This window comes from Copidosoma floridanum, unplaced genomic scaffold (assembly GCF_036245765.1).
Source record: "Copidosoma floridanum isolate Cflo_tuat_1 unplaced genomic scaffold, Cflo_Japanese_pri ptg000019l, whole genome shotgun sequence".
In the NCBI taxonomy this organism is placed as follows: Eukaryota; Metazoa; Arthropoda; class Insecta; order Hymenoptera; family Encyrtidae; genus Copidosoma; species Copidosoma floridanum.
In genome coordinates this window covers 18051509-18077372 of record NW_028321896.1, presented here as the reverse complement: position 1 = coordinate 18077372, position 25864 = coordinate 18051509, and the positions used below count along the sequence as shown (strand labels likewise).

The following is a 25864-nucleotide window of genomic DNA, read 5'->3' as shown; positions in this document are numbered from 1 at the left end:
AAGGACTCGCACGGCCGGCGAAAACGGCTCGAGCTGGCGTAAGAATTTCTTAATTAGATCGGGGGCCGGAGGGGGGCCGTTTCCTTTTGTCCGAGCGTCTCCTCGGGTAAACGCGTGGACTTCCGCGCCTTTGACGCTTCTCCTCCTTCTAAAAAGTACACGCATGGCACACATGGCGAGCGCATGGGGGCTAACGATGATGATGATATTTGTAAAAAGGCCCGCGTCCCTCTTTGTCCGGTCTCCTCGTGCGCGAAGCTTAAATCGCATTCGTCTTTCAGGTCTCGTGCACCTATGCACGGCCTCGCGTATTAAATAATTCCGGGAGGTCGCTCCCGCCTCTAACGCTTTTTTTTCGCGGTAGGCACATGCTCTGATGAAAGCCAAAACCCAGTGCCCGTGTATAACGTACGTACTCGGCCATCCTTTTGTCCAATTTATTATTTTCCAGGAAATTATGTCGAGCGCAGAGCCACCCGGGACACGTAAGAGAGAGGAGATAGCAAATTTTATTGTCCGAGCGCCCCGTATCTCTCTCCCTGCAACTTGCGCCAAACTACCCTTTACGTGCGTGTACTCAAGGTTTTGTACCCCGGACGTACCCTCTGCCTTTCGCCCCTCTCTTTTTTGGGATTCAAATATGCCCACACCTGCGAACTTGATTTTCGAACTTTTCGCCCAAAAGGAAACGGCAAAAGGCAAAGGGAAAACAAAAAAAAAAAAAATAACGCGAAAGGGAAGGATGCCAAGCGCGTGTGTGTATAAATTTTGATAATTCCGGAATTGTGACGGGACGAAGAGAAATTAGCGGCATAGAGAGTGGGGGGAAGTGCGAATAAATCGCGACCTCGGTGTCAACTCTTGCGCGCGCGACGGAGAAAAAACGACGACGATAGTCGCAACGGGGGCTATATTTCGGGGCTCTCTCTCTCTCTCTCTCTCGCGCGTGTGCATACATTTTTATCAATTATTAAGAACCCGCGGCAGGCGGGTCCCCTCCCGTATAACGGCGTGTATACGCGCCATACCCTCTTCTTTTTGTCCTTTTTCTCCTCTTCCATCTTCTTTCGCGGGTCGCCCTTTCGAGAGGCATGAACAACAACAACAACGGAGGCTCGTGCGTGCCGGGGACATTAATAACCACCAACACCAACAACGACAAAGCACCACCACCCCCCCCCTTCCCTCCTGTCCTCCGTAAGCACGAGTAATAATAAAATATACCCCGTCGGTGCTCTCCCAGGGCTGCATCGCGCGCGCGTGTGTGTATATGCACCGTATTTGCAGGCCACCCCCCCCCAAGCTCCTCTGGCGCAGCGCGGATAATACGTCCTATGGCCCACCTATGCGTACACGGATAAGACGGATGACTGAGATTTTTCAAAACAACGCACCCGCGCCGCGCTGTTTTACGCGCTCCACCCCTTGCTATTGTTTTTTTTTTTTTTTTTTTTTTCATGCATACGAAGGGCGAGGGCGGGTGCTAATTAACGAAACAACGTGTCCGCGATCGAGCCCGAGATTCCGCAGGTACAGGGCGCGAGAGTCGTACAAACATCAAAGAACGCCCAAAAAAGCACCTCCGAGCTGGTGAGTCGCGAGTCGGGGGAAGCTTCGCGGTTACCGGCGTTTTGTTTAAAATTCCGTCCCTCTCTACTTCTCTCTCGCAGGTCGTACGTGGAATTTAAATAGTTGTCGGGCGCGACGTCTCACGTCAACTCTCCTACCCCCCGTACATGTACGAAAAGCAACGCGGCATCTGTCCGTTTCTTTTTCCCGGGGCAACAACAGCAACTTGGGCCGCACTTGCTAACCAGTGCTTTTGTTCGCGTAGGAAAATTTTTTTAATTGCTCCCACACGTGTCTCCCCCTCTTCTTCTTTGGCTTTTTTGGGCACAAGTTGTACATACGACACGATGTTGCAGGAGTTACAACTTCGACGGGTGCTGTTCCCAGCTGGCGACGACGGAGATACGGAAGGTCCGCTGGCACCCCGGCTCGCTGACGGACTCCCACCTGGTCGTGCTCACGGCGGACAATGTTTTCCAGTGAATATAATCATTATTGGTTATTTATAATGGCGCGTCTATCGATTATTCACGCGCTGGTTGCTTTGTTGTAGGTTGTACGAGTGCGAGTTGGGGGACAAGCCGGAGCTTGTGAGGAGCTGGAAGGTCGGGCCTTCGAATTCGTCGATGAGGATACCGAGTTTCGCGGCGCTCGGCGAAGCGGCCGTTGACTTTGACTTTGCCACGCCGGCTGCCGACCACAACGACAACGACGTGAGGACTACTTTTTTTTTTCTTTTTTCAAATTTGTTTCGATTTACTGCTTGCGCCGGAGTATACTTTTAAAGTCGATTGTTGCGCCCAACAGATGGACGCCACGGACGCGTGGCGGCAGATCGAGTGGCCGATCCTGGTTCTTCGGGGCAACGGCGACGTCCTGCTGGTTCGCGGTAACGTCCTCATAGAGTACGTGTGTATACTTACTATGTGTTTTAGAAGGAAAACATTTGCATTGTTGCGTATACGACTGGAAATTGATGTTGAAATGGTTATTGATTTCAGTGACAACAAGCCCGTAGTTTTCGGCTCGCTCTCGATGTACCCTCCGACCTTCGACAATTACGGTACCGATTCCTGCTCGATCCTGTGCCTCCAGACCACCCCTCCGCTCGTGGTCATAGCCTCGTGCTTGGGCAAGATATACCACGCAGTTTTGCTCACCGACAACACGGAGGAGGAGGAGGAAGAAAAAAAAGTGAGATCAACCGACACGTTGTTGTTATTATCATTGCCTATATGTTATGATACATATAATTTTGGATAATGGTCCCTTTAGACGTGGTCCCAGTACGGCTCGACGTACAGTCTTCACACGCCCGACGAGGCGCTCTTTGTGTTCGAGTCGATAGAAATGGAGCTCGGGCTCTTCTACGCGGACAAGGACAAAAAGTACTCGTGTCCCATTCACCTGCACGCCGATCGGGAAAACCGGTCGAGGTATGGTATATATACGTTTTGCAGTTTGTTTGAGGGATGAAAAATGGTTACAAGTCTTTTTCCAGGTACTTTTGTTCGCACAACGCTGGTATTCATCTCGTCAACGTTCCGATGGTGGGACAACTCGACGACTACGTCGACGCCAGCGAAAGTACGATTGTGGCCATTTTATTTTTGATGAGCCATTGTTGGAATTCTTGAGTGTAACGATGAAACTAATAAATTTGCAGACAGCGTTGATTTACACCTGCCCAAGTTCATGAAGGAGTCGAGCGCGCAGTACCTCGTGAGCACGCGCACAAAATACACGAGCAAGGACGAGACGACGCCGATTCTCGGCTTCGGCCTGCTTCAGGAGCCCTGCGTCCTGATAGCCCTTCTGCACACTGGTGTGGTCGTCAACAAGTCGATCGTCGACCACTGCTACATCTCGAAAATCGAAGCGACCGCCCCCGTTACCAGCCCCAGCAAGAAGGTTTTTTCCGTCTTAAGTTCAACTCGATCCAGTCCTTTTGTTGTTTCAACGGCATCCGTAATATAATATGTATTTTTTTAGGTCACGAAAGAGCCCTTCGACACGCATGTGAAGAAACTACTGTTGAACAGGGAGGCGTCTCAACCGCTTACGATGCTTGGGTTACGGCAGAATATGTCGCCTCGCGAGTACTTGGAGTTGTTGTATCGGGCAACGTCGATTTTTCGTAAACAGCACTTTGTTCACCACGACAAGGTTCGGGAGGAATTCGCCAAAAAGGTGCGAACTTTGAAGGCTTTGAAGATACATCAGCTGAAGGAGCTTGAGGATCTGAGCGAGGACAAAATGTGTTTGCAAAAGAAAGCCGAGAATTTGGCTGAGAAGTACGAGGATATCAAGGACAAGCAGGAGGAACTGGCGAAGAGGTAACTTTTTTTTTTCAGATCTTTCAAAGATCCGTGATTTTGAAAGTAAAATAACACGTTTTAGGGCAGAGGAGGTTCTTAGACTGGTACGTTTTAAAGAACCAAACATGAATCCTATGGAACGGGCTGAGGGTGAGAAGCTCAAACAAATGTCCGACAAAGTTAAGGATATGCGCGTTCGCATTGAACAGTTGAAGAAGAAAAAAACTACTTTCCTGGAATCGTTAAATCAAACCAATGTTACCGATGAAAACACTCAAATTGTCTTAAAGCCAGAGCAAGTTGAATTTTTCAAGGAGAGTCTGGCTCAAATGTGAGTTTTTAAAAAATCAATAGTCTGGGTACAAAACGTTGCTCAGTATTCAAATTATAATTTTTTGTTTTCAGGGGAAAAGACGTTGCTGAACTGATAACTCGCGCGAAAAACCTTCAAGACCAAGTGGGATTATAATTGCAGTGTTATTGTATTATTTTTTATAAAATCAATTAAACGAATATTTTTCAAAATTGCTTTTTTCCTTAAAAAAAACCTTGTACATACCCAATTATTTTAGATCCCAATTTTCAGAAAATTATTCTTAAAAAGACACTGAAACCAAGATTATCAAAAAAATTTTATTGAAAACAAATTAAGAAACTACTTTAAAAAACTTGTAATCTCAAGAAGGTAATAAAGAAAATACACATACGGTAACGATGTAAGTGTCGGAAAACTCCTGAAGATGTCGTTTGGCTGTTTTACAAACTGCGGAAACTGCGCGCGGTAAGTGAAACAGTCAACAGTGTATTATTAATGTAGTTGGAAGATTTTCTGGGATGAAAAATGAATGTTCTTAAATTGAAAGATTTAAAAACTGTACCAGATATTTTACATGTTTATCCTGAAAAAATCAAGACCGAAGAGACACCGCTAGTTATTGATAATGGTACGTAACCTTCAAAATTTGCAAGAAAAAGCAGTCTTCAAACATTAATCTTTAAACATTTTAGGATCATATAAATGCAGGGTCGGTTGGGCCACAGAAAAAGAGCCTCAGTTGGTGTTTAAAAACTTGATAGCCAAGCCTCGTAAAGAGCGAGGCAAAAAAGATGGAGACATTCAAGTTGGCAATGATATTACAAACATCGAAGCAATGCGTTTTCAGCTAAAAACACAGTTTGATAAAAATGTAGTTACTCACTACGAAGCTCAAGAACATGTGTATGATTATATCTTTTCGCATTTGAGTATCGATACAGAGGGCTGTGTCAATCATCCCATCATTCTTACGGAAGCCCTCTTGAATCCAAACTATTGTAGAAATTGTAAGGTGATTATTCTTTGCACGATATATTTGAGTTATAGCACGAAATGATGTCAATTTTAATATTTTTAGTAATGTCGGAGCTGTTATTTGAATGCTATTGTGTTCCCTCTGTTGCTTATGGAGTCGATTCTCTATTTTCTTACCAACACAACAACTGTCAGTCTGATGGCTTGATTATTAGCTTGGGATACCAAACAATCCATGTTATTCCAATTCTTGATGGAAAAGCCGATATGAGGCAAACCAAAAGAATAAATATAGGTGGCTTTCAAAGTGTATATTATATGCACAAACTATTACAGTTGAAATATCCTGCACATTTCAATGCAATCACTTTGAGTCGCGCCGAGGTAAAACATTTTTTTTTTAATAAATGTTTTGTCTACCTAATTCATGTTAACAAGAAATTTAAATCAAACACAGGAGTTGATTCATGATCATTCAAGAATCGCTGTAGATTACAAAGAAGAAATTTCAAAATGGGCTGATGCAGAATATTATGACAATAATGTACTTAGAGTGCAATTACCATATGTAGCTCCACCAGTAAATCCAGGCCTCACAGTTGAACAACAAAAAGAAAGGAAACGCGAACTTGCTCGACGATTAATGGAAATTAATGCCCGAAAACGAGAAGAAAGGGTACAAAGATTTAAATCAGCTTTGAGTTTTTTAAATATTGCATTTCTCAATAACTCTAGCCCACATTTATTTCAGCTGGCGGAAGATGAAGAGCAATTAAATCAACTTTTAGCCGTTCAAGAACTTTTAGAAGAAGGAAGTACCGAAGAATTTAAAAAAGCTCTTCAAAGTCATTCACTCGCAACTAGAGCAGATTTGTTGAAAGCCATAAATAATTTACAAGCCAAAATAGAAAGGACAAAGCAGAAGATAGTCGCAGCTAATGCTCAGGAAGAGAACATTGCAGCGGACGAGCCAAAGCCAAAAGTCCTCAAGTCAAGCCTGCAGCCAAAAGATCAGCAAGACTTTAATGAATGGATAGCTGACATTAGGAAAAAGAGGTGATTGATTTAAGTAAAGCATCCTTAAAATCTTAACTTGATCCAAATTATTTTTTTTTTTTTTTTTTAGACAAGATATCTTAGAAAAGCGTGTGGCGAAACGACAACGTCGCCAGGATATGGCAAAGCGCAGAACAGCAGCTGGGCAAGAAAGAATGAGAATAATTAGTCAGCTGGCCAAAAAAGACAAAAGAGATGACGATTTTGGTATGCGAGACGAAGATTGGGACGTTTACAAAGTCATAAATAAAGTAAGGACTGTTAAATTTAATAAGTATTTTTTTTCTTTACTCCAAATTCAAATTTTTTCGCTACCAGGAAGGAGGAGACTCGGATTCAGAAGCAGAGCAAGAAAGGCTCGTAGAGTTGGAAAACGTTCTGAGACAGCACGATCCCGAATTTGAAAACGCTGGAAATCAGAGCGTACAAATGGCACCTGGAGAAATGCACCAGTTACACATTGGCACAGAACAATTGAGAACACCCGAAGTAATCTTTCAGCCGTACATGATTGGCGTAAAACAGGGTGGTTTAGCCGGGACCATCGAACACGTATTGAAACAATATACTCCCGAGGAACAAAATCGCCTCGTTAGTAATGTATTTTTAACTGGTGGCCCAGCTGTTTTTCCAGGTTTAGCAGACCGATTGCACAAAGAGCTTCTTGAAATGAGGCCCTTCAAATCCAAATTTCAAATAAACATTGCGAGAAATCCCAGCCTAGACGCTTGGTATGGTGCCAGAGATTTTGCGTTGAATGGTAATTTGTCGGATTATCTAGTCACTCGTAAGGATTACGAGGAAAAAGGAGGAGAGTATTTCAAAGAACATTCTGCGAGTAATCCGTACTTTCCGTCTCCCGATCCTTTGCCGTCACAAGCGCCGCTCGTCGCAGAACAAGTCGACGACACAGTTGTTGACGTGGAAATCGAATGAATCAATTTGTGTATTAATATCTGTACAAATTACTTTAATTTAAATTTTGTAAAGATCTTGCAATCACATAAGGACGAAATAAAAAGACGAGTCGTTGTATCTATGGATGTCTACTTTATTACACAATTGTTCCATTTATTCGCGACGCTTTGAACAAACTACATCGTAGTTTTTCGGCCAATTACAATATACATATAATCCTTTGATTCGTTAAATTGTTTTTTTTTTTTTTTTTTTATATCTTTGTTGTTACGCTCGACAATCTAGAGATGAGCCTATTAATTAATCAATTTTTCTTATTTACGCGAGACCGCGCTGCGCGCAGAGACGCGCGTATACACATGCAGAACAGAATTTGTTAAGAGTATGGCCTAAAAAAATACGAAAGTGATCCCTCACGCATATAGCGTTAAGCCTGGCTACAGCGATCTCAGCAGCATAGCTCACCGACTTAGCTCCACAACTTAATCTAACATCACAATGTATACTGAAAAATATCATCGGGTGCCATTGTCACCGATCCTGTACAATCTATCTTGGGTTCGGGAGCTGACAGATTTAACGCGGACAACCACTTTCGTTGTCACATTATATACTTAGCTCGTCCTTCAATTCGTAAAACTGCGCCAAATCAAAGGTGGCATCGACCCCACAACTATACTCGAACTACGCTCCGTCCATCATCTGTAGTTTAAAGAGACTTTGCTGCTGAAAATAATTTTTTTAGATTCGTACAAGCATCTAATACAAGCTGCGAGGTCGATCCTGTAAAAAAATTAATTTATGTTGCTCTCGTTTCTCATTGCAATTCAGCTTATGCGATGAGGTTTAATTATTTTCTAGTGTCATATATAAACCTGGCCAAGTCGTGTAAATAAAATATACGGGTTTTCGTTTGTTAAAGTTGCAGTGTTATTTTTTTACTCAAACAGTTTTGTCGATTTATGCTACTTTGACAGTGTCAGATTTTTCAAAATGAGAAAATTTAGATTAGGATTCAGAACTTTTTGGACTAAACGAAATAATGTCCACGTGTCGTAGAAAATACAGAATATTCTGTATTATTCAATGTGATTCTTAAAGAGAACATTTTTTTATATGTTTAGATGTACTTTATGTATATTTGTTAGTAAAACAATAAAGAAAAGATATTTTTAAAAAAATACCGAGTCGTAAACGAATTCTTTGAGACGTAGTTCGTTTTAGCACAGGAAGTATAGTAGCCTGTCTCATGAACTAGAGTGAAAAGCATCGCCAATCTTTGCTTGACGCATATTCAATATTTGACTTAATGTAACAAATCTTACAATTTAAATAATATTCTTTACAAATATCACAGTGTGAGATCGCTGCAGGCCAACCTTATGCTAAATTACTTTTAAAGCATTTATTTATTCATTTTATTCTCAATCTCTTCATTCTTTATCAACACACATTTCCTTCTTGCCTCGACTCACACAAAATTTGGTAGTCATCTTTAATAAAATCTTAGTTAAATCCAATTCAAAAGCAAAACACATTTATTTTTTGTTTATTTTATTTTCCAACGAGTCAATGTATCAAAAAGTGAGGGTATACTTTCTTTAATTGATAAAGCGTATTTTAATTAAAGTATACATAGCATTAGTATATGGTTCGTCATAATAGTCAATGTGATCGTAATTAGAATAATAATTATTAAAATAATTGTAATAATCTACAATCAATATAATGTAATAAGAATCAATAGTAATAATAATAATAATAATAATAATAATAATAATAATATAGTAATGACAAATAATTGTTATAACCAATAATTAGTACAACAATGGTTAATGTATTTTTTCTTATCTAAACTTATAATGGGAGATGTATTTATATTATACATATATATATATATATATATATGTTTCATATGTATATAATTTTTATGTGGGTGGGCGTAGGGTAAGTGACAGCTATGTACAGTACATACTTGCCTTACTTGTACCATCGTTATATGTATAATATGTACCTATGGTCTTATATAGTGTTAATTTTACGAATTATTGTTTACACATAAAATAGCCTATATAACATGTATGTATGTAGTAACTATAATAGTACGCAGTATTTTTTTCTTTCTCCATCTTTACGTTCAAGGATGTGTAATCAGCCAGGATATGTCGGTGAAAACTATGTACGTGTTCCTGTGTCCAAGCTTGGATCTCGCTTTTACTTTTTTATTTATTTTTTTTTTAATATTTTGTCAAAGTTTTTTTTTTTTTTTTTTTTTCGTTCCATCATCATTCCCGCTTATCATTTATCAAATTGTTGCAACTGCTAATACAAAAGTGTCTTTTTTTATTATAATATTTTTCGGTGTCTATTCGCACATTTCACTTTCGTGAGCACTGGTTTTTAGCGCTCACCATCGTCGTTTTCACTCTTTTTTTTCCATATATATTTTTTATTATTTATTCTGTTCTTTATCTTCCTATTATTTTCTATGAAAAACTTGTCTACAAAAATTCCATTATTCGCAGGCCTCTAAGACTTACGGTAGCTCGATAAAACCTCTATAAAAATAAGAACTATCTACTGCTACAGTACGCAGGTGAGAGTGAGGAAATGACGGAGGTAGTCGCAGCACCTGTAACGCTTGCTTTGCGTTTGTCTTTACCACGCTTTTTTTTTTTTTTTTTTTTTTTTTTTTTTTTTTTTTTTTTCTTTAGTATCCTACTTTTGTCGTATCGGCTGTTCGGAATCGCGGACGTTTTCACGTATTAGATTGGAAATTTTTACATTTAACAATTTAGTGCCCAAAAAAGCTAAAAAATTTTCGAATCTTACCAACGACAAAAAAGTAAAAGCTTTTCCTGCAACCTTGATATTCTGACTTTAGGTTGCAAAAAACCTAACTGAGAATTACCAAATGTTTTCATGTAAACTAAAATCCAAAACTAGTTGGGAAAGAAAAGCTCACGTTATACAGTTACAGGGATGTGAATGATTTGAAGACATTGAAAGATGAAGATGAGAATGAACTAGACGCTGTTAAAAAGTTTAAGGCACTAAGTAGGTACCGAGGCGCAATGCCTATAAGTTGGAGATTTTATTGTTAGCTTGCCCATTATGTTATAATTTTTTTTTTTTTCTTAATTAAACGACGCGCAATGGAACTGTGGTCAGCGGATGAGCTTGTGGAAGCTTCGAAGCCGAAAGAAAAAAAGGCTCGGCTGCTGAAACTTGAGTCAGACGGCGGTGCTGCGTTATTTTTACTACGTCACTCTTCATTCAACATCAGATCAGCTCGAGCTGCGGGACAAAGAAAACCGAGCGAGTGTCATATGTTATCGATATTCGTATTGTTGTAATGTTGTAGCAGCAGCGGTGGCTGTTGCACAATAATTCGCATTCAATCAGAGCTTGATGAATTAGAATCGCTCGTCGAGCCGCTGCGACTTTGCACCTTCTTGTACAATTTTTCCAATACAAAAATGTAAGACGTACATGTTACACGTTAAATACCGGAAGTACATGAAAAACGAGAAAACTTCAAGGCAACGTAACAAGCAACTTATCCACGTACTAAGTCGATGACGATTTTACACACCATCGTTTTTTCCTATTTACAATTTTTTGAAGTCACTAGACAAGTCGACTTCGTGCAATGAGCTCGAGAAGCCTTACGCGACGACGATGAGGACAAAAAATGCAACAAAAACTCTGTGAACCCCACAATTAACAGACAAACGATACGGCAGTGCTCTCGTCAGTTGTCATCCGCGACGGTTGATGCCGAATACAATATCGAATGATGATGCACGTGCAAAGGGGTGGCAAACGACAAAGAGAGAGATATTTATATAAAACACGTTACGCTATGGATAACGCAGATTCGCGCTCTTACAAAAACAGTAATTTAGTGGAAGATTATGTTACTCTCAAAAGAGCTTCGAAGTAAAGAAGATGGAGTCATTTCTCTCGACAAGTCACCACCACCATCAGCACGATCATTTATTCAAAAGTCGGGGTAGCCACTACCACCTCTTCGTCATTTCGTCATTCTCTACCTTCATTATAATATAACAAATAATAACAAATTTTTATGATTTTGCACATTTATAAAAATATATCAGCGTTCCACTTCGGCTCTGTACTTGTGAGTCTGCGTCTAAAATGATGCTAAGCCTTGCAAAGTTAGTGGTGTGAAAAAAAAAAAAAAAAAAAAAAAAAAAAAACACGATTAAACTAATGATTATTACAATAACGATCAGTATGCAACAGTCCTGTGATCGAGACATTCTCATCGCTAACAAACTTATCAGATAGTAGTCTATTAGATATTCCCATCAACGTTACGTTATTTGTTCATTTTCATGCCTTATTTCGCTCACTCGTTTTCTCATTCTATATTTCACAGTGAGGGTCGCTAGTTTGCAGAGAAGTAAGTACGCCTACGCACGCGAGACTATCAGAGAAAGGCCTCTTCTGCTCTACGACTTTTGTGCCTCTAAAAAAAGAAAAAATGATAAATAAAAGTCATATCCTTCATATTTATCATTGTCGCTGTTGTCTCGACAAAAAAATACAAAGCAAACGCGATACACTACGGGTGATTTTACAGAAAGGATAGGGGGTAATAGCGAAACAGCAGTTTGGTAGGTGAGTGTATAAATGAAAAAATAACGCAATAAACGAGTGCTAGAAGTAATAATGGTATATGTATGTATAAATATATGTAAAAAAAAAGAAAAAAAAAAAAAAAATGGAGGCACTAAATATAATCGATTCGCTTAAATACGGGTGTGTCTGAACTGTGCGAGTAACTTTGATCAACCCAAAGAAAAAGCATGAGCTTATACGTACGCGTAAAGCACAGCGTTATTATTCTCTTTCGCGATACATATACAAACTCGAAAAATTACGAGCATTTTTTTTTTCATTACGGATACATATTTATAGATACGCACGAGCACAACTTGAAGTATGCTACGAATTTTGCGTTACTTTTGTTTTCACTTAATGTTCTATGGAAATAACGATTGGCTTGATTCTTTTTTTATTATTATTTGTATTACGTATTTCTTCAACTATGGTATTATAAATATCTCGTTTTCAATAAACCATACGGATCTTATTATTAATCGTCACAATGTTAGGAGTGTGGGAGTAGTTGGGTCTGCTTGAGTCATTGAATAGTTGCAGAACTTTCATTCACGCATTCTTTCTTTCTTTTTAGGATGTATAAGTTGAACGGAACGTTCGCATCGTCTGTGATTGCAATAAATTTTGATCGTAATAGTTGAACATTAGGCTTTCTGTAACATAATGAACTATTACATTAAATTTATGATTTACAATAGTTCAAAAGACATCTATTCATCGATATAATGGCGTAGTGAGCAAAGTTTACGGAAACGAAGCGACGGAATTGAACAGAATTTCGGAACAAAGTATAAAATCATTGTCTAAAGTCTGAAGCATTTATAATAACCGGCAACTCATGAGCTTGATTAAAATCTTTTAAGCAATTTTTCGCTTTATTATTGTTATTTTGGAATTGAGTAGCAACAAAAGTCCTGGGACACTTACCGTTATCAAATTTAATAGATACAGGCCCAAGTTAATTTTCGTTATGATGATTGATTACGTCGTTTCCATGGCATGGCATTTACAAACTTTCTTATTTATCTTTCCAATTATTTGTTATATATTGTTTATCTTTTCAATCTTTTTTATGATTTGTTTGCTGCTTTTGGTTATCAAATCGAAATAGTTAAACCAATATTCAAACTCTTATAGACGATAATTACTACCTATATCACAGATCCAAGTGACTAAAACTCCTTTAAAAATATAAAATATAAATAAGTGTGATGTCTGCGATGTCGTGTGTATGCATATTTTTGTAAAGTCGCGCCCGGAGAAGATACATATATTAATTACTTAATAATCCGAACGGAAAATGTATATGGGATGATCAAAATCGCGTTGTCGCGATAGTAATAAGAGCGTGCAAAGATTTGGTCGAGCGTGACTGACTCGATTACCATTGCTTGCTTCTACGTAGTTTACTTTTTTTTTTTTTTTTTATTATTTTTTTTTTTATTGTTTTTTCTTCTTTCTTTTTTCATTACGTTAACAGGGAGATAGATTTCGACACTGGACTCTGCGTGGCTTGCACAACAGCTACCGGTTATTTTCGACAACAAATTCTACTTTCTCTAACACATTTCCTACAACATAATTCAGATTTAACTAAAATACTTTGTAAAAGAAAAATAAATATCTGAATGGTCGTCATCGAATCGAAGTTTGGACAAATTGAACAATATTCGTTCGCATTATTAATAATCGCATCAATTACGTCAATATAGTAAAATATTTTTAAAAAATTAGATATAGATGGAAAAAAAACAAACAAAATAAAAAAAAAAAAAACTAAAAATTATGGTGCATCCACGCTGAGTGCCGGGTCGCACACCGATTCGTTTCGTCGCGTCTGCATCATCAGTTGAGGCGAACTACTTGATCCTGAGCTTAAGTAGTAGTAGTAGTAGTTGGCGGTGGCATCGGCGACGACGGTGTCGGTCGGTCGACAGGGACCTCCCGGGGAATTGACATGGTCGGTGATAAGCGCGCGGCGTATCACACAATCTCAAGTGTTATTGCGTTGTACGTACTCGGAGTAGGAGATGGCTGCTGCTGCTGCCGTTACCGGAGCGCCAGCTGCAGTGTACTGGGCGTAGAGGTAGAACGCAGGGTGCAAGCCAGGTCCACCGCCGATGCCGACACTGCTGTTGCTGCCGCTGTCGAAGAACGGCTGCTGAGGCTGGTGCTGCTGGACCAGACCGGGCTCAGGCAAACGGGCGAGCGCTGCTGCTGCTGCTGCTGCTGCTGCTGCGGTTACTGTAGGTGGCAGGCACTAGTTAGTGCTCTGTGGGTGGAGCAGCGGTAAAGGCAACTGCAGGCTGTTCTGCTTTGCCAGGCTGGCTATCTCGGCGGCGATACCGACCTTGTCAAGGGTCGAGGGTCCCTCGGTGTAGCGCAGCTCGCAGACGGGACTCTCAAAGCCGGAACCTGGGGTGCCAGATTGGCCAGGGTGTCCGCTGGTTACCGACTGGGGCGTGCCGGGCTCGTGGTTGACCTGGGCGGATTGTTGCTGCTGAGCCGTGCCGCTTCCTCCGGGATCGCGGTGCACACGGTTCTGGTGGCGGATGAGGTAGCTGTCGCGGACAAAGGTGCGACCGCAGATATTGCACTCGTAGGACGTGGTCGCGGTATGGGTGCGAATGTGGATGGCGAACTGGCTCTTGGAGGTGAAGCTCAAGGAGCAGCGCTCGCAGACGAGGGGCTTTTCAGCGACGTGGGACCAGCGGTGGGCCGTCACGTAGCTCTTGACGGCGAAGCGCTTGTTGCAAATGTCGCACGAGTACGGCCGCTCACCCGTGTGGACGCGCTTGTGGGTATTGAGGCTACTCTTCTGGGTGAAGCGCTTCAGGCAGAGCTCGCACTGGAAGGGCCGTTCACCCGTGTGCGTGCGCATGTGCACCTCGAGGTAGGGCTTGCGACAGAAGCTCGCCTCGCACACGGTGCAGTGGTACGGCTTGTTGCCTGAGTGGAGCTTCATGTGTACGTAGTATGAGGACGCTGAGCTAAGAACCTTTCCACAAACTTTGCAGGGCTGAGGTTTGGCGCGACTACCCTCTTTTACGACGACGTGTTGTACTCGTTCTGGCGAGTCTTCGTGATCCATAGAACTATGCTCCTGCGATTGAATTTGCTGGTGCTGGGGATGAGCGTGCAATGACTGAAGATGGGCGGCTTCCTGCTGGGAAAGCTCCTCACGATCGTCGGACAGGTTAACAATCGAGTTTGATCCGTCAGAGCGACTAGATGCGACAGAATAAAAGCCCATAGGCTCAGTCTTGACTTGGTGCTCGAACATGGACGTCATGTCCGGGTGAGGGTGTAGGTGGTGGTGATGCTGCTGTGACTGCGATTGCGAGGGCGGCGGCGGCGGCGGCGGTGGTGGCAACGGGTGTCCTCTATGCTGAGCCGGATGAACCTGGTGCTGGTGCAGAACCTGGGTCGCCTGCTGGTTTGGGAGCAGAGTCAGGTTGCGCTTGACAAACTGCTCATATCCCGCGTACCAATCCACCTGTACGTCACCGGCAACGGCAACAACAAAACACAATAGCGGCGTTAGATACATCGGGCATACGTGCACATATATTATATATATATATATATATATATAGCTCATGCATATACATCATGTGTGTTTATACGGAGAGCACGCGCGCGCGCGCGAGCGCGTGTATTTAATATAAATATAAATATAATGTACGATACACATCATATAGGGAAGGCGAAAAGCGCGGCAAGCGAAGGCAGGCAAGGCAAGACGGGCAGACAGACAGGCGGCTGTAGTGGCGGCGGCAGCAGCAGCAGGTCAGGTTAGAGACGAGCGGCTTCGGCGAGTGACCGTCGTCCGAGTCTGCTGCTGCTTCCGTCGATGGCCAGGGGCGTAGCGGGGATAGGGTTTATTTTTGACAAGTGTCAGAGAGTGAGCCTGGTTGGCTGATCAGCTGATTGCATAACGCTCTTGGGCCGAGGACGAGAGAGAGAGAGAGAGCAGGGCCGGGATCTCTTTGTCACCTCTCGACGGTTCATCGCTGCATCAACCTTACCGTCGAGTCGAGCGCCCGCGCGGAACATCAGCTCGGTGGGGAGGGGAGCCGGGGCGGCGGCGACGGGGACCGGCAGCGGGGCCCCCCAGTGGCAGCAAACTCACGAGAGACACAGGGAGAGATATCAACGCTGGGCTGGAGGTAAAAACTCCAAGAGCTGGGCAGCACCGTCGAGGCCACTATCGCTGGGTCTATACACTCAAGGTACGTTAGGTACTGATCGGGTGCGGGAGGAGGGGGGCGGGGGGGGGGGGAGGGAAGTGACGCGAGAGGAGGGCCGTTGGTGCTGCTGGGGGAGGGCCTGCCCGACGAAAGCGGGCTTGGGGGACTAGCTGCTGCACTAACCTTTGCTGATGTAGTGGTCCTGGCTCGTGGGGAAAAAACTGCTGCATGCGGAGCCCAGGGCTCGCGTCGCCACGAGGTCGTTCAGACGGGCTGCGAGGGTCGGGCACAGGCCATCGCGGCCGAGGAAACTGCTCGGCCTCGCGGTCGACTCTGTTTTTCTCTCTTAAGGCAAAATATAAGATGGCTGCGCTACTATATCTGTGAAGCCGCGAGACCTCTGTCGGCGCCTTTGGCGGTCACACGGCGGCCCCCGCGATCGCGCCGTGCTCTCCGAAGCTCCGAACAGTCCGAACTGCTGTCTGACGACGCTATACCTATTGCTTCTGAGCAGCCATGTATAACTATACAACGTGTACGTGTGTACATCTAAGTAAGTATCCGCGAAGAAGAAACGAGCAGGAATCCGAAGGAACGAGCCAACAGAGCCTCACTCTCTCTCTCTCTCTCTCCTACTCCGACCATCTAAAGATAGATATATATTATAGGAGGATTTTGTGCGTACTTACCTATCTACTAGAGAGCTGATGCATGTGCAGCTGCAGCCGCGGGTCGTCCGTCCTCTGGTTCCCAGTTCCGCTGTTTATTATCTTTGTTTTTTGATCGCGCTGTCTCCCTCTCTTTCTTCCTCTCCCTCGTACTGCACTGCCTGCTAGTGCCGCTGCTCGCTAGCCGTGTATTAACTCTCCAATGCTCCGATTACAGATGCAATGGTAGGATGTATAGGATAGCGACTTTGGAAGAAGCGGCTTGGAAATTCGATTACAATGCCTCACCTTGGCGCTGCACTCCGTGAAAATGCCTCGAACTTTCAGCGTTTTCGCCCGGAGATAGGTATCGCTAAGTGCCCAGCACACGTTGGTGGAGTAATGAATTTGAAGCACTGGGGGGGAGAGAGAGAGAGAGAGAGAGAGAGAAAAAAAATGGTATAATTATAATAACTTGCACGTTCACGATAATTATGAAGTACCGAGAATTCGAGTAGAAAAGTAAAAAAAAGTAACCACAATCTCAACACAAACCTTAATATATACACCACCGGGCAAGACGACGATGATGGTTACAACAATACGAACTTCAAAATAGTGCTCTCTCTCGGCTCGTCTCGCTCACGTGTACACGATACATACGTGCATATGTATATACATGTGGCTATAATATATATATTATATATGCGTATATATATATGTAATATATATATTACATATATGTATATAATGACGTGAATAGTAAAGCAACAGCTATATAATATATAAGTTCAAGTACAAAGGAAAAAGACGGAGCTAGAAGGTGTAGCGCGGCGACGAGGAGAGCAGAGCTAGAGCGGCGGCCACAGTGCCACAGTGGGAGCAAGAGAGAACGGAAGTAACAAAACCCCAACGCGGTAAAGACGGAGGTGACGTTCGTTGAGCTTGGTGATGCGATCTACTGGTGATGGCGTTGGCAGAGCAAGACAGAAATAGAAGGGAAAAGAGGAAGGGAATGTTTAGCTAGCGCGAGAAGCCGACTCTCGGAGCCGAGAGGTAGTAGTATAAGTGTATAAGTCCACACAACGACGGGTATAGCTATAATGTGTGTGTGTGTGTGTGTGTGTGTGTGTACCTTGTACACCCGACCCGACCCGACTACCCGAGGAACCAAGGGAGACTATATACGTATATAAGCGATGCGATGCGTAAGAAAACAAGAACTCGCTGCTGCCGCGCACCTATTTTGGCTCGACCAATCACGGGCTCTTTACCGTGTTGTAAATGCCAGCCACCGCCATACTGTACGACCAACCAATTGGCTCCTCTCGTCGGAGTGTCCGGCGCATTTGTCAAATTCTTTTCTTTCTTTTTTTTTTTTTTTTTTTTTTTTTTTTATTCTTTACACAATCACAGACTCAATATGGAGGAAGCAGAATGAGATTGCCCGGAAAGGCAAAATATTAAAGCTGCGACCGAACCTTACACGTACTTGTTCGCTCATTTTTATTATTTACTTGTAAAAACATACATGTTGCTCCGTGCATTTATTCACGCTCGATCTAATGGGAGGTGTCTCTCTTTTTCTCTTTATCTCCCTTCCTCTCCTTCTTTCTTTCTACTACCGCACGTATTAATGCATGTATATAATATATGGTATACCCACCCTCTTTTTCTTTTTCGTTGCTTTTATCACCCCTCCCCTCTCGCCGTCAGCGCCACAAGCCGCAAAATCGACATATTTATTCGACGTGCATGTGCGAAAAGAGAAAGCTAAATTTCGGAGTCGGCACCTGAAACGCGACGTTTTACTCCGAGTTACTGATTATCAGCTTTGTTTTGTGCTTTTATTGTTACCCTGTGTGACGCCATTGTCCGTTGAGTACTTAATTAGGTTTCTAAATATTCCATCTAGGTAAGTAAGTCTATTTTTTTTCTACCGGAAAAAATTTGTACAAATCGATTTTGCGCTATTCTTTGCTTTGAAACTTTTTTTTTCGCCGTTTGGGCTCACAAAAAAAAAAAAAAAAAAAAAAAGAACGTTGAAATTACGGTTAGCTCCGGTTTAATTGGCGTTTATGTCAAAAAATACTTAGTCATTTTTCGGGTTCAGCGTATAGTTACTTGATTGTTTTCGTGGAAAAAGTTAAAAGACTAAAGATATACTTATTATGTATTTAAAATTTTACAGATTCACGGAATTGGCTTATATCCTTGTCAACATAAACATATCGCTCAAAAGGTTAAACATCGTTATTACTATATTCAAGTGTTAACACGATATTTGTAGCTACTATTAAAATATGTGTCCTACAAAACTTTTCAATGTAAACTCAACGGAAATCAATAAAGATGAGTAATGCATACAGAGGTAGAAATTACCATTCAAGTGCTCCAGCGGCGTTTAAAGCTCGTATGCAGGAAGGAGGAATGAACTATCAAATGCACAATCCGAGAAACTATTCTACAAACATTCCAGTAAGAATTCTACACATCTAAAAAAAATTAGATATTCTATAACTATTCAACCAACTATTTTTACTCAAATGCAGGAAAGAATTAATTATCCTGTGAGAACTATGTCGAATACTATACAAGTGCAAGGACCAATGGTCCATCCTTCAACTAATAATTCGTTAACTACTGCTGGAACCAATAATGTCAAAGAAATTAACAATTTAAAAAAATCCCTAGTCAGGTGCCAGGACTGTAATCTTGATTTTACTAGCCAGGTTGTACTCGATGCACATCTTCAGGGAGCTCGACATGCCAAACAAGTATTTCTCAGCTTGATGCTTACTTTTGTTTATACAGAACTTCACATTTTATTGAATATAATTATTTATAGATGAAGTCTAAAAATATCCTGGAAACTTTACGAGAGACAAATGTACCATTTAGTAAAGAGGAAGATGCAAATGGACTTAAATGTAATGTTTGTAGTGTTTATTTGAATTCGCTACAACAACTTCAGACTCATTTAAATGGTAAGATACTATGGATAAATTTTTTAATGGATTAAAATTCTAATGATGTGCACTACTTTATTTATTGCTAAAGAAAAGTAGTTTCTTTCTGATTGGGTTTGAGTAGTTATAAATGAAGATGAAAACATATTTTTTCTTTTGTTACAGGGAATCGTCACCAAAAAAAGATGTCAAAAGGTAATAAGACTAGGACTGCTAGATATGCAAATTCGCATGATTTAAGGCGTGGCACAATGTTCTTAAATAAGCTTGTTAGGAAAAATCTTGTTGCGCTTATCTTTTTTCTAGCACTCTTTACTTTTATATGTTTTCTCCTTTTTTTGACTTTCATATTTCACGTGTTTAAATAATTATTTTTTTTAACTTTTTTTTCCATTTCATTGCATGATGTTGTTGATTGTTTATTGTTTATCGTATATTTTCTATGTTATAGTTTCAATCGTGTTATTTATTATTAATTGTGAATTGAAACTGTTCGTTTTGGATTTTCTTTATAACTTCTAAAACATTAGAAACTGTTGTGAATTAAAATAATGAGGTAATTAAAATATTTCAAAACTCGACTATCTTGTTCATCGAAAAAAAAAAATTTGTAATATTTTTTTTATTTTACTATTGATAAATTACATATCTGCGAAAAATAAAGTAAAGCATACAATGAGTGAGCCAGTATATGATGCTGCTTAAAAATTATTTATTTTATTTTATTTTTTTTTCTATCCTTCACAAATGACTACGCTAACACCATTAAATACCTCGTTAAATCTATACAACTTTTGCACAATATACGACATAGTTTATACAAGCCATTTATTTCTATCATGGCCATTGATGTAGTGTTCAAACTCATTTATTATCACATAAAAGCTCTTGCAAAGGTGATAAATAGATAGTCTTGATCTTACATTGACGCCTCTAGGTGACTGGAACGGCAAGAATGTAATATCAAAGGCAAACGTGGCTGAAATACCTGCTGAATGCTTACCACGACCGGCGGAAAAGAACGTGCTGCTCTCATGTAAATCCTGTAATAAATTCTTCAACTCCAGTTTGCAATTGAATGAGGTGAGAATTATTTTATTCCTAATTTTTTTCACACATCAGGCGTTGACTTGTAATTGTAGTAATTCACTAAGAGTATTTTTATATTTGAAAAGTGTTATTGAACTACTTTTAAAGTGTTGTTTTTTTTTTTTTTTTTTTTTTTTCTTCAAGTTTAACAAATTTTTTATCAACTTTTCGTTATTTCCAGCATCTAACATCTCAAAAGCATCTAGATAGACTTGCTGGTCGTAAAAGCGAGAAAACTAAACGATTTTCTCCTTACTACAAAGAAAGGGTAAACAATTACGGTCATCAACCCCTGACAAATAACTTTATTTCCGGTGGATGGAATTAAGCACGATTCAAGATCAATAAACTGTTAATAAAAAAAATTAGAGTATTATTCTTAATGTATTTAATTGCATTCAAACTAGTCCTAATTTTTTTCAATCAGTATGTTAAGATTGCATCTTTAATTGTTTCACACCTATGTTCAATGATTTTCTCTAATGTATAAAATACTTGTTGAGAAATAAATTTATTCGAATGCATATAGTTTTGATTATTTTTTTTTCCAATCAGAAATTGATGTATTTAAAACTAGCATTTTGAATATTTAGCTGATTTTATTTGTAGTGCAGATAAGCCATCGTCGATCTAAAAAAAAAATTACATATTTATAAAAACTAATAGTAAGCACAATTACATGTCTTCAATTTACTAACACTTTTTGTGTGTGATTCCAAAAGCCGTTGGAGCTCTGAATTATGTTTTTCCAAACTGTCTATTTCGTTGCACAGCTTGTGTCTTTCTCTCAAAACCTCATAATACTTATTCAGTCCCACAAGTATTGCGTCCCACAGTTTTTCCTTGTGCGGGCCGAATATATCTAGATAACAAGACCAGAAGTACTTGACGTCTTCAGGCGACACATTTCGTGAAATAGTGTATTTCTTTTCCTTAACCCTTTCTTCCAACGAAAGCGTTTCCTTCTGCTCGGCAATACTCAATTTCTTCACAACTTCTTTCAACGCCTTTGTGACATGAGCTGCGTGTACATCAAGAACATGCCCTCTGTCGCACGTGTATTTTCTCGTCACTGATCTCCTCGAAGACAAGCTCTCGGATTTTTCTTCGTACTCTAGAAAAACATGATTAAATTACGATATGAAGAGCCCCAACTCTTACCCCAAATCAAAAACCTACCTTCCATACCTAATACTTCTGAACGCGACCTATCGAGCGAGGAAGACCTTCCTTCGGATATCTTGATGTTTTGACGATTCGCCTCAACTTCCTCTTTTATGCTGTCTATCAGTTTCTGTAATTTCTCGTCCTTGCAACCTTCGCAAGTTTTTGCACAAGTGTCGCTTGGCGTGGAACACTTGGTTAAATTTTCCGAACTCGCGTTACCTGCGGCAATGCATATCGAGCAGAACGTGTACGGCATAAAAACGTCTACGAGAACGTTCATCTCTTGGGGTGAAGCGATTGACAGGGCCTGAAAATTATTTTCGTGATTAAAAAAAATTACAGGATGAATCCGGAAAGTGTAAGGTAACATTGTATACGTCGAAAATGCTGTCCAGGCTAATGATGGTTTTCTCTTCGTCACTGAAGTCGGATATTAACTTTTTTAATTTATCTTCGACCAAAAATCTCGAAGTTTTTGTAATTTTCTTCAATATGTTGTAAATCACTTCTCTTTCCAATTTTTCTTCCAAAGGTGATTTGTTTGCTTTTTCATACGGACAAATGTTGTATCTATCCATGTCCTCTTGTTTTTCTGTTTATAAGAGTTAGCAAATCCATAAAAATTACCAATTAAAATTAAATAATTGCTTCGACCAAAGATTGATGTGTTTACTTTTTTGAATGTAACTAATTGCTGCACGATAAGATGGCAGGTCCTCCTTTCTCGGCAAATCGTTTTTCGGTGGGTCCCACAGTATCCCTAAAATTCTCTCGTGAATCGATTCGTCGGCTTCTAAGATCTACACTAATAAAACTTTTTTGTACTACATAAATATTGGCCGATAAAAAGAAATTCACCAATTATACGACCTTTTTCACCAAATTGTTGGCAGTCTCCATATTCATGTCCCAAACGTCAAAGTACTTTTTTTCGTTGACCCGCGAAAAGTGAGCCAACTTGTCCTCCATGTCCACTATCTTGTTATGCGTTTTCAAAATGTCGCTGGATAATTTTTCCGTTTCCGCTTTTGACTTTTCCTGCAAATCGGCGTAATTTTTCCTCAAATCACCGAGGAGCGCTTGAAGTCTGAAAAAAAAATAAATAAATAAAAAAAAAGATCAGATAAATACACAGACGGCACCCAAGTCAAACATACCGATTGATCTTTCTCTTCTGCTGGGTTTTAATAATAGCGTTTTCTTCCTCGCGATTTTTCAATATCGTATAATTGTAAGTCAACTTTTCCGTGTTCAATTGGCAGTGGGCCTTGGTCTTCTCGAGCTGCTGCTCCATGGCTTGACACTCCTTTTCCAAGCCGATCTTTTGCGCCCTGTACTCCTCCTCGTGCCTCCTCATGACTTGCTCCAACTGGTCCTCGTACTCCTTCATGATTTTCTCCCTCCTCTCGTTGCCAATGTCGTCCTCCTCTTCCTGCTGCTTGTAAAGGGCATCCCACTTACTCCGGAAACTCTCGACCAAAGTATCGCTGTCCACTTTCATCATCTTCTTTATCAGATCGAGCTCTTGCGTGTAATAGTTCTCCATACTACTCATCTAGCCGACAAATAAAAAATACAGCAAGTCTGATTTCCTATGTTTTTCCAACGAAAAGAGGAGAAAAAAAAAAAAAAAAAAAAAACCTGATTTTCAATTCTCTCGATCAACAGTCTGATGTCGTCCTTCTGCTTGGCCTGGTCGTCAAAGTACTCCCGGTCGATCCTCTCCAGCTCGAGTTTCAGATCCTCGATGATCGCGTCCTTCTGCGCCAGGACCATCTCGCCCTTTTTCCGCTGCCACTCCATCTCCTCGTGGATGGCGAGCGGATCGTTGGACCGAAGAATCGACATCCACTGGTCGTTGATGAGGTCGTACTGATCCTTGCAGAGTCTCGCATTTTTGTCGAGGCTGTCGAGAAATTGTTTGCGGATCTCGCTCGATTTTATACGGCGCTCCAACTCCCGGGCGTCGTTGGCTACTCTCACGTTGGATATCTGTTTTTTTTTTTTTTTTTTTAGATCATATACTATTAAGTATGCTGTAAATATTGTTGATGGACTCACGACTTCGTTTCCTTCCTCGATCAGTTTCTCCAAAAGCTCCTCGCTGGCGATTATCTGCTTTTCGGTGAGACTCTCCTTGACAGCTTCGCCGTGATCTTCCGCCTCCAGTCTATCAGTATACAATAAATAAAGCGAATTAATTACCATTAGTTCAAATAATGATGAATTTTAGGGTAAAGATGTTGCCGGAGGGAGTTACTTTTGCGAAGCTTCAGCTCGGCTTTGAATTCGCAAGCGTCGCGCAAGTTTTCGCTCGTTGGGGTCGGCGGACTGCAGAGATGGCTCGTCATTGTCCGCAAAATCTTTGTCGAGTTGACTTGTCTTGGATAACATCGCCGACGCTCCAATCATTGATTCTTTTAATAAATTTCGTGTACTTTACTTGGCTTATTGAGATGTATTTAGAAAAAAATATATAAGTACTGTTAATTGCAGTAACCAGTGGTAACCAAATGTTTCCGCGTTCGAGTCGATCGTTGAATCTGCTTTGCCGGAGATCGGTAACTGCATGGTGTAGAACGATAGGATGACGCCAGATGCCACGCCAAGGGTAATTTTTTAGATTCGACCAGTTGCTTTTCAAAATTTTAATAGCACACGTGATTGCGAGGTTTACGTTTTGAAAAGTTACTCTGGCTTTGTTGAAAATAGCTAATTGCTAAGATTTTTCAGTGTGTAGGTACAGGTCAGTATATATAGATGATCCACATCCAGAGGTTCAAACCGGTCGGTATCGCCAACTGTCGTAAATAATCTTTTTTCGTTGCAAATTTTGTTACAGCAAAAAAAAAAAATGATTAAAAAAACGTGAAACATTTTGATGTTCGACTTCAACCATGCAAATTTTATTTGCAGATTTCGCGTGAATTCCTGAATTGTGTTTTTCCACGTCTGTCACCGGTCGATCGTAAAGTTAACGCGCTAAATTATTTTGTACCGTTAATCGGAACATCGACAGCCTAAATCTGACGGTCTCAGCTATTGCGATGACACGTATTACATACGACATTGTGGACAAAAGGAGGATACGCACTACTTTCGCGGGTAGGTATGTATGTACTCAATTTTTTCTCTGTTTAATGTCTCTATTGTGTCGTTCTTCGTTTCATTTGATTCCGCGTAATGATTTCGAGTTTATTTATCAACTTTGTTTGATGTAATTTACGTAGGATATACTTACTTATTTACACTTGTACCCATATTTAAAAGTAAATTGTGAAATTCATTTTCGAAGAAGACAAAACTTTCTCATAAATATATACCCTGACTTATGCTTATATGGTGTATATATGTGTATGATTCCTAATAAAGACATGAGCTGAACATATTTCGAACGACAATCGTGGATAGTAGTAGATAAATTATTTTTATTGTAGAAGTACAGACAATAGTATTTTATAATTTAAATTATTTTGACATGAAATAAAAAAAAAATAAAAAAAAATGATGGACTTGAAGAGCGGAAAATTATTCTTTATGTATTTAAGGTATTTTGTTTTGCGCGGACAAATAAAAATGATTCCTGTCAAAAAGAAAAGGCGAAAAAATGATTGAAATTTTCCACTAGCAGTAATACAGCAGTAATACAGCGACCGCCGGCGATAAACTCATGTGCATTTTATGGAAGTGTACTATATAATAGGAAGAGCGCGGAGCTGTTTTAATATTAAAATTAGATTTAGAATATGAAGTCTGAGAGAATAAAAAGAGAAAGATCGAACTGGCTGAGTGCACGTATAGCACGTATAGGATCTGGTAAGCGGAGCTCTCTCGTTCGACCCGCCCCTCCCCCCTCACTCCCCACTACTACGTCGCTGCTATATATATGCTGTTCAGAGGCTTGCGCGCGCGCTTATTTGATTCAGCCACGAGTCCCATGAGCCAATGAGTGCGAGCAAGAAGGACATGTAGCTGCTATCTCCCTCGCTCCGTGTGCCCC

At 40.7% G+C, this 25864-nt stretch overlaps 5 protein-coding genes across 10 annotated transcripts in view; 3 read left to right on the top strand and 2 right to left on the bottom strand.

Annotated features, from left to right (window-relative positions):
* Positions 1-4395, top strand: part of mbo (nuclear pore complex protein Nup88) — a 55231-nt gene extending 50836 nt beyond the window's left edge. Inside the window, exons 3-12 of the mRNA XM_014351474.3 lie at positions 1926-2048; positions 2123-2282; positions 2377-2474; positions 2571-2763; positions 2845-3005; positions 3071-3156; positions 3236-3480; positions 3562-3905; positions 3970-4218; positions 4293-4395. Of these exons, the coding sequence (XP_014206960.2) occupies positions 1926-2048; positions 2123-2282; positions 2377-2474; positions 2571-2763; positions 2845-3005; positions 3071-3156; positions 3236-3480; positions 3562-3905; positions 3970-4218; positions 4293-4356 (1723 nt within the window). The 3' untranslated portion in view covers positions 4357-4395. The remainder of the gene's footprint in view (positions 1-1925; positions 2049-2122; positions 2283-2376; positions 2475-2570; positions 2764-2844; positions 3006-3070; positions 3157-3235; positions 3481-3561; positions 3906-3969; positions 4219-4292) is intronic.
* Positions 4396-4672: 277 nt separating this feature from the next.
* On the top strand, positions 4673-7255 carry Arp5 (Actin-related protein 5). The gene is made up of 7 exons (XM_014351476.2): positions 4673-4831; positions 4896-5210; positions 5282-5562; positions 5636-5854; positions 5930-6234; positions 6305-6485; positions 6553-7255. The coding sequence occupies exons 1-7, from the start codon at positions 4729-4731 to the stop codon at positions 7168-7170; spliced, it is 2022 nt and encodes a 673-aa protein (XP_014206962.2). The 5' UTR covers positions 4673-4728; the 3' UTR covers positions 7171-7255.
* Positions 7256-7380: 125 nt separating this feature from the next.
* Positions 7381-16255, bottom strand: LOC106638400 (uncharacterized). 2 transcript variants are annotated; one of them, XM_014351528.3, is made up of 2 exons: positions 16176-16255; positions 7381-15298 (listed from the first exon to the last, which is right to left on the bottom strand). In XM_014351528.3, the coding sequence occupies exon 2, from the start codon at positions 15092-15094 to the stop codon at positions 14063-14065; it is 1032 nt and encodes a 343-aa protein (XP_014207014.1). In that variant the 5' UTR covers positions 15095-15298; positions 16176-16255; the 3' UTR covers positions 7381-14062. The 2 variants fall into 2 exon arrangements, with proteins under 2 accessions (XP_014207014.1, XP_014207012.1); XM_014351526.3 differs by lacking the exon at positions 16176-16255 and having other exon boundaries at positions 7381-14046; positions 14153-15183.
* LOC106638401 (zinc finger protein 346) lies at positions 15909-21212 on the top strand. Of its 5 annotated transcripts, none has more exons than XM_014351530.2 (7): positions 15909-16034; positions 18831-19117; positions 19192-19416; positions 19488-19626; positions 19774-19803; positions 20546-20691; positions 20879-21212. In XM_014351530.2, the coding sequence occupies exons 2-7, from the start codon at positions 18992-18994 to the stop codon at positions 21023-21025; spliced, it is 813 nt and encodes a 270-aa protein (XP_014207016.1). In that variant the 5' UTR covers positions 15909-16034; positions 18831-18991; the 3' UTR covers positions 21026-21212. The 5 variants fall into 5 exon arrangements, with proteins under 5 accessions (XP_014207016.1, XP_014207017.1, XP_023245401.1 ...); XM_014351531.3 differs by lacking the exon at positions 15909-16034 and adding an exon at positions 17493-17695; XM_023389633.2 differs by lacking the exon at positions 15909-16034 and adding an exon at positions 17493-17698.
* A 58-nt stretch (positions 21213-21270) lies between these two features.
* On the bottom strand, positions 21271-24269 carry LOC106638306 (dynein regulatory complex protein 1). The gene is made up of 10 exons (XM_014351413.2): positions 24125-24269; positions 23926-24034; positions 23506-23856; positions 23022-23419; positions 22735-22951; positions 22538-22664; positions 22242-22456; positions 21877-22171; positions 21396-21811; positions 21271-21327 (listed from the first exon to the last, which is right to left on the bottom strand). Exons 1-10 carry the CDS (start codon positions 24256-24258, stop codon positions 21271-21273), a joined length of 2319 nt encoding a protein of 772 aa, XP_014206899.2. The 5' UTR covers positions 24259-24269.
* Positions 24270-25864: the final 1595 nt, after the last annotated feature.

Coding starts and splice junctions, on each gene's coding strand:
- Arp5 (XM_014351476.2), top strand. CDS start 4,729: ATGAATGTTCTTAAATTGAAAGATTTAAAAACTGTACCAGATATTTTA. Junction 4,832..4,895: donor ACCGCTAGTTATTGATAATG/GTACGTAACCTT, acceptor TAAACATTTTAG/GATCATATAAATGCAGGGTC. Junction 6,486..6,552: donor TTTACAAAGTCATAAATAAA/GTAAGGACTGTT, acceptor TTTCGCTACCAG/GAAGGAGGAGACTCGGATTC.
- LOC106638400 (XM_014351528.3), bottom strand. CDS start 15,094: ATGACGTCCATGTTCGAGCACCAAGTCAAGACTGAGCCTATGGGCTTT.
- LOC106638401 (XM_014351530.2), top strand. CDS start 18,992: ATGAGTAATGCATACAGAGGTAGAAATTACCATTCAAGTGCTCCAGCG. Junction 19,417..19,487: donor GAGCTCGACATGCCAAACAA/GTATTTCTCAGC, acceptor AATTATTTATAG/ATGAAGTCTAAAAATATCCT. Junction 19,804..20,545: donor CCAAAAAAAGATGTCAAAAG/GTAATAAGACTA, acceptor TGACGCCTCTAG/GTGACTGGAACGGCAAGAAT.
- LOC106638306 (XM_014351413.2), bottom strand. CDS start 24,258: ATGTTATCCAAGACAAGTCAACTCGACAAAGATTTTGCGGACAATGAC. Junction 23,857..23,925: donor TCGAGGAAGGAAACGAAGTC/GTGAGTCCATCA, acceptor AAAAAAAAACAG/ATATCCAACGTGAGAGTAGC. Junction 21,328..21,395: donor TGGAATCACACACAAAAAGT/GTTAGTAAATTG, acceptor TTTTTTTTTTAG/ATCGACGATGGCTTATCTGC.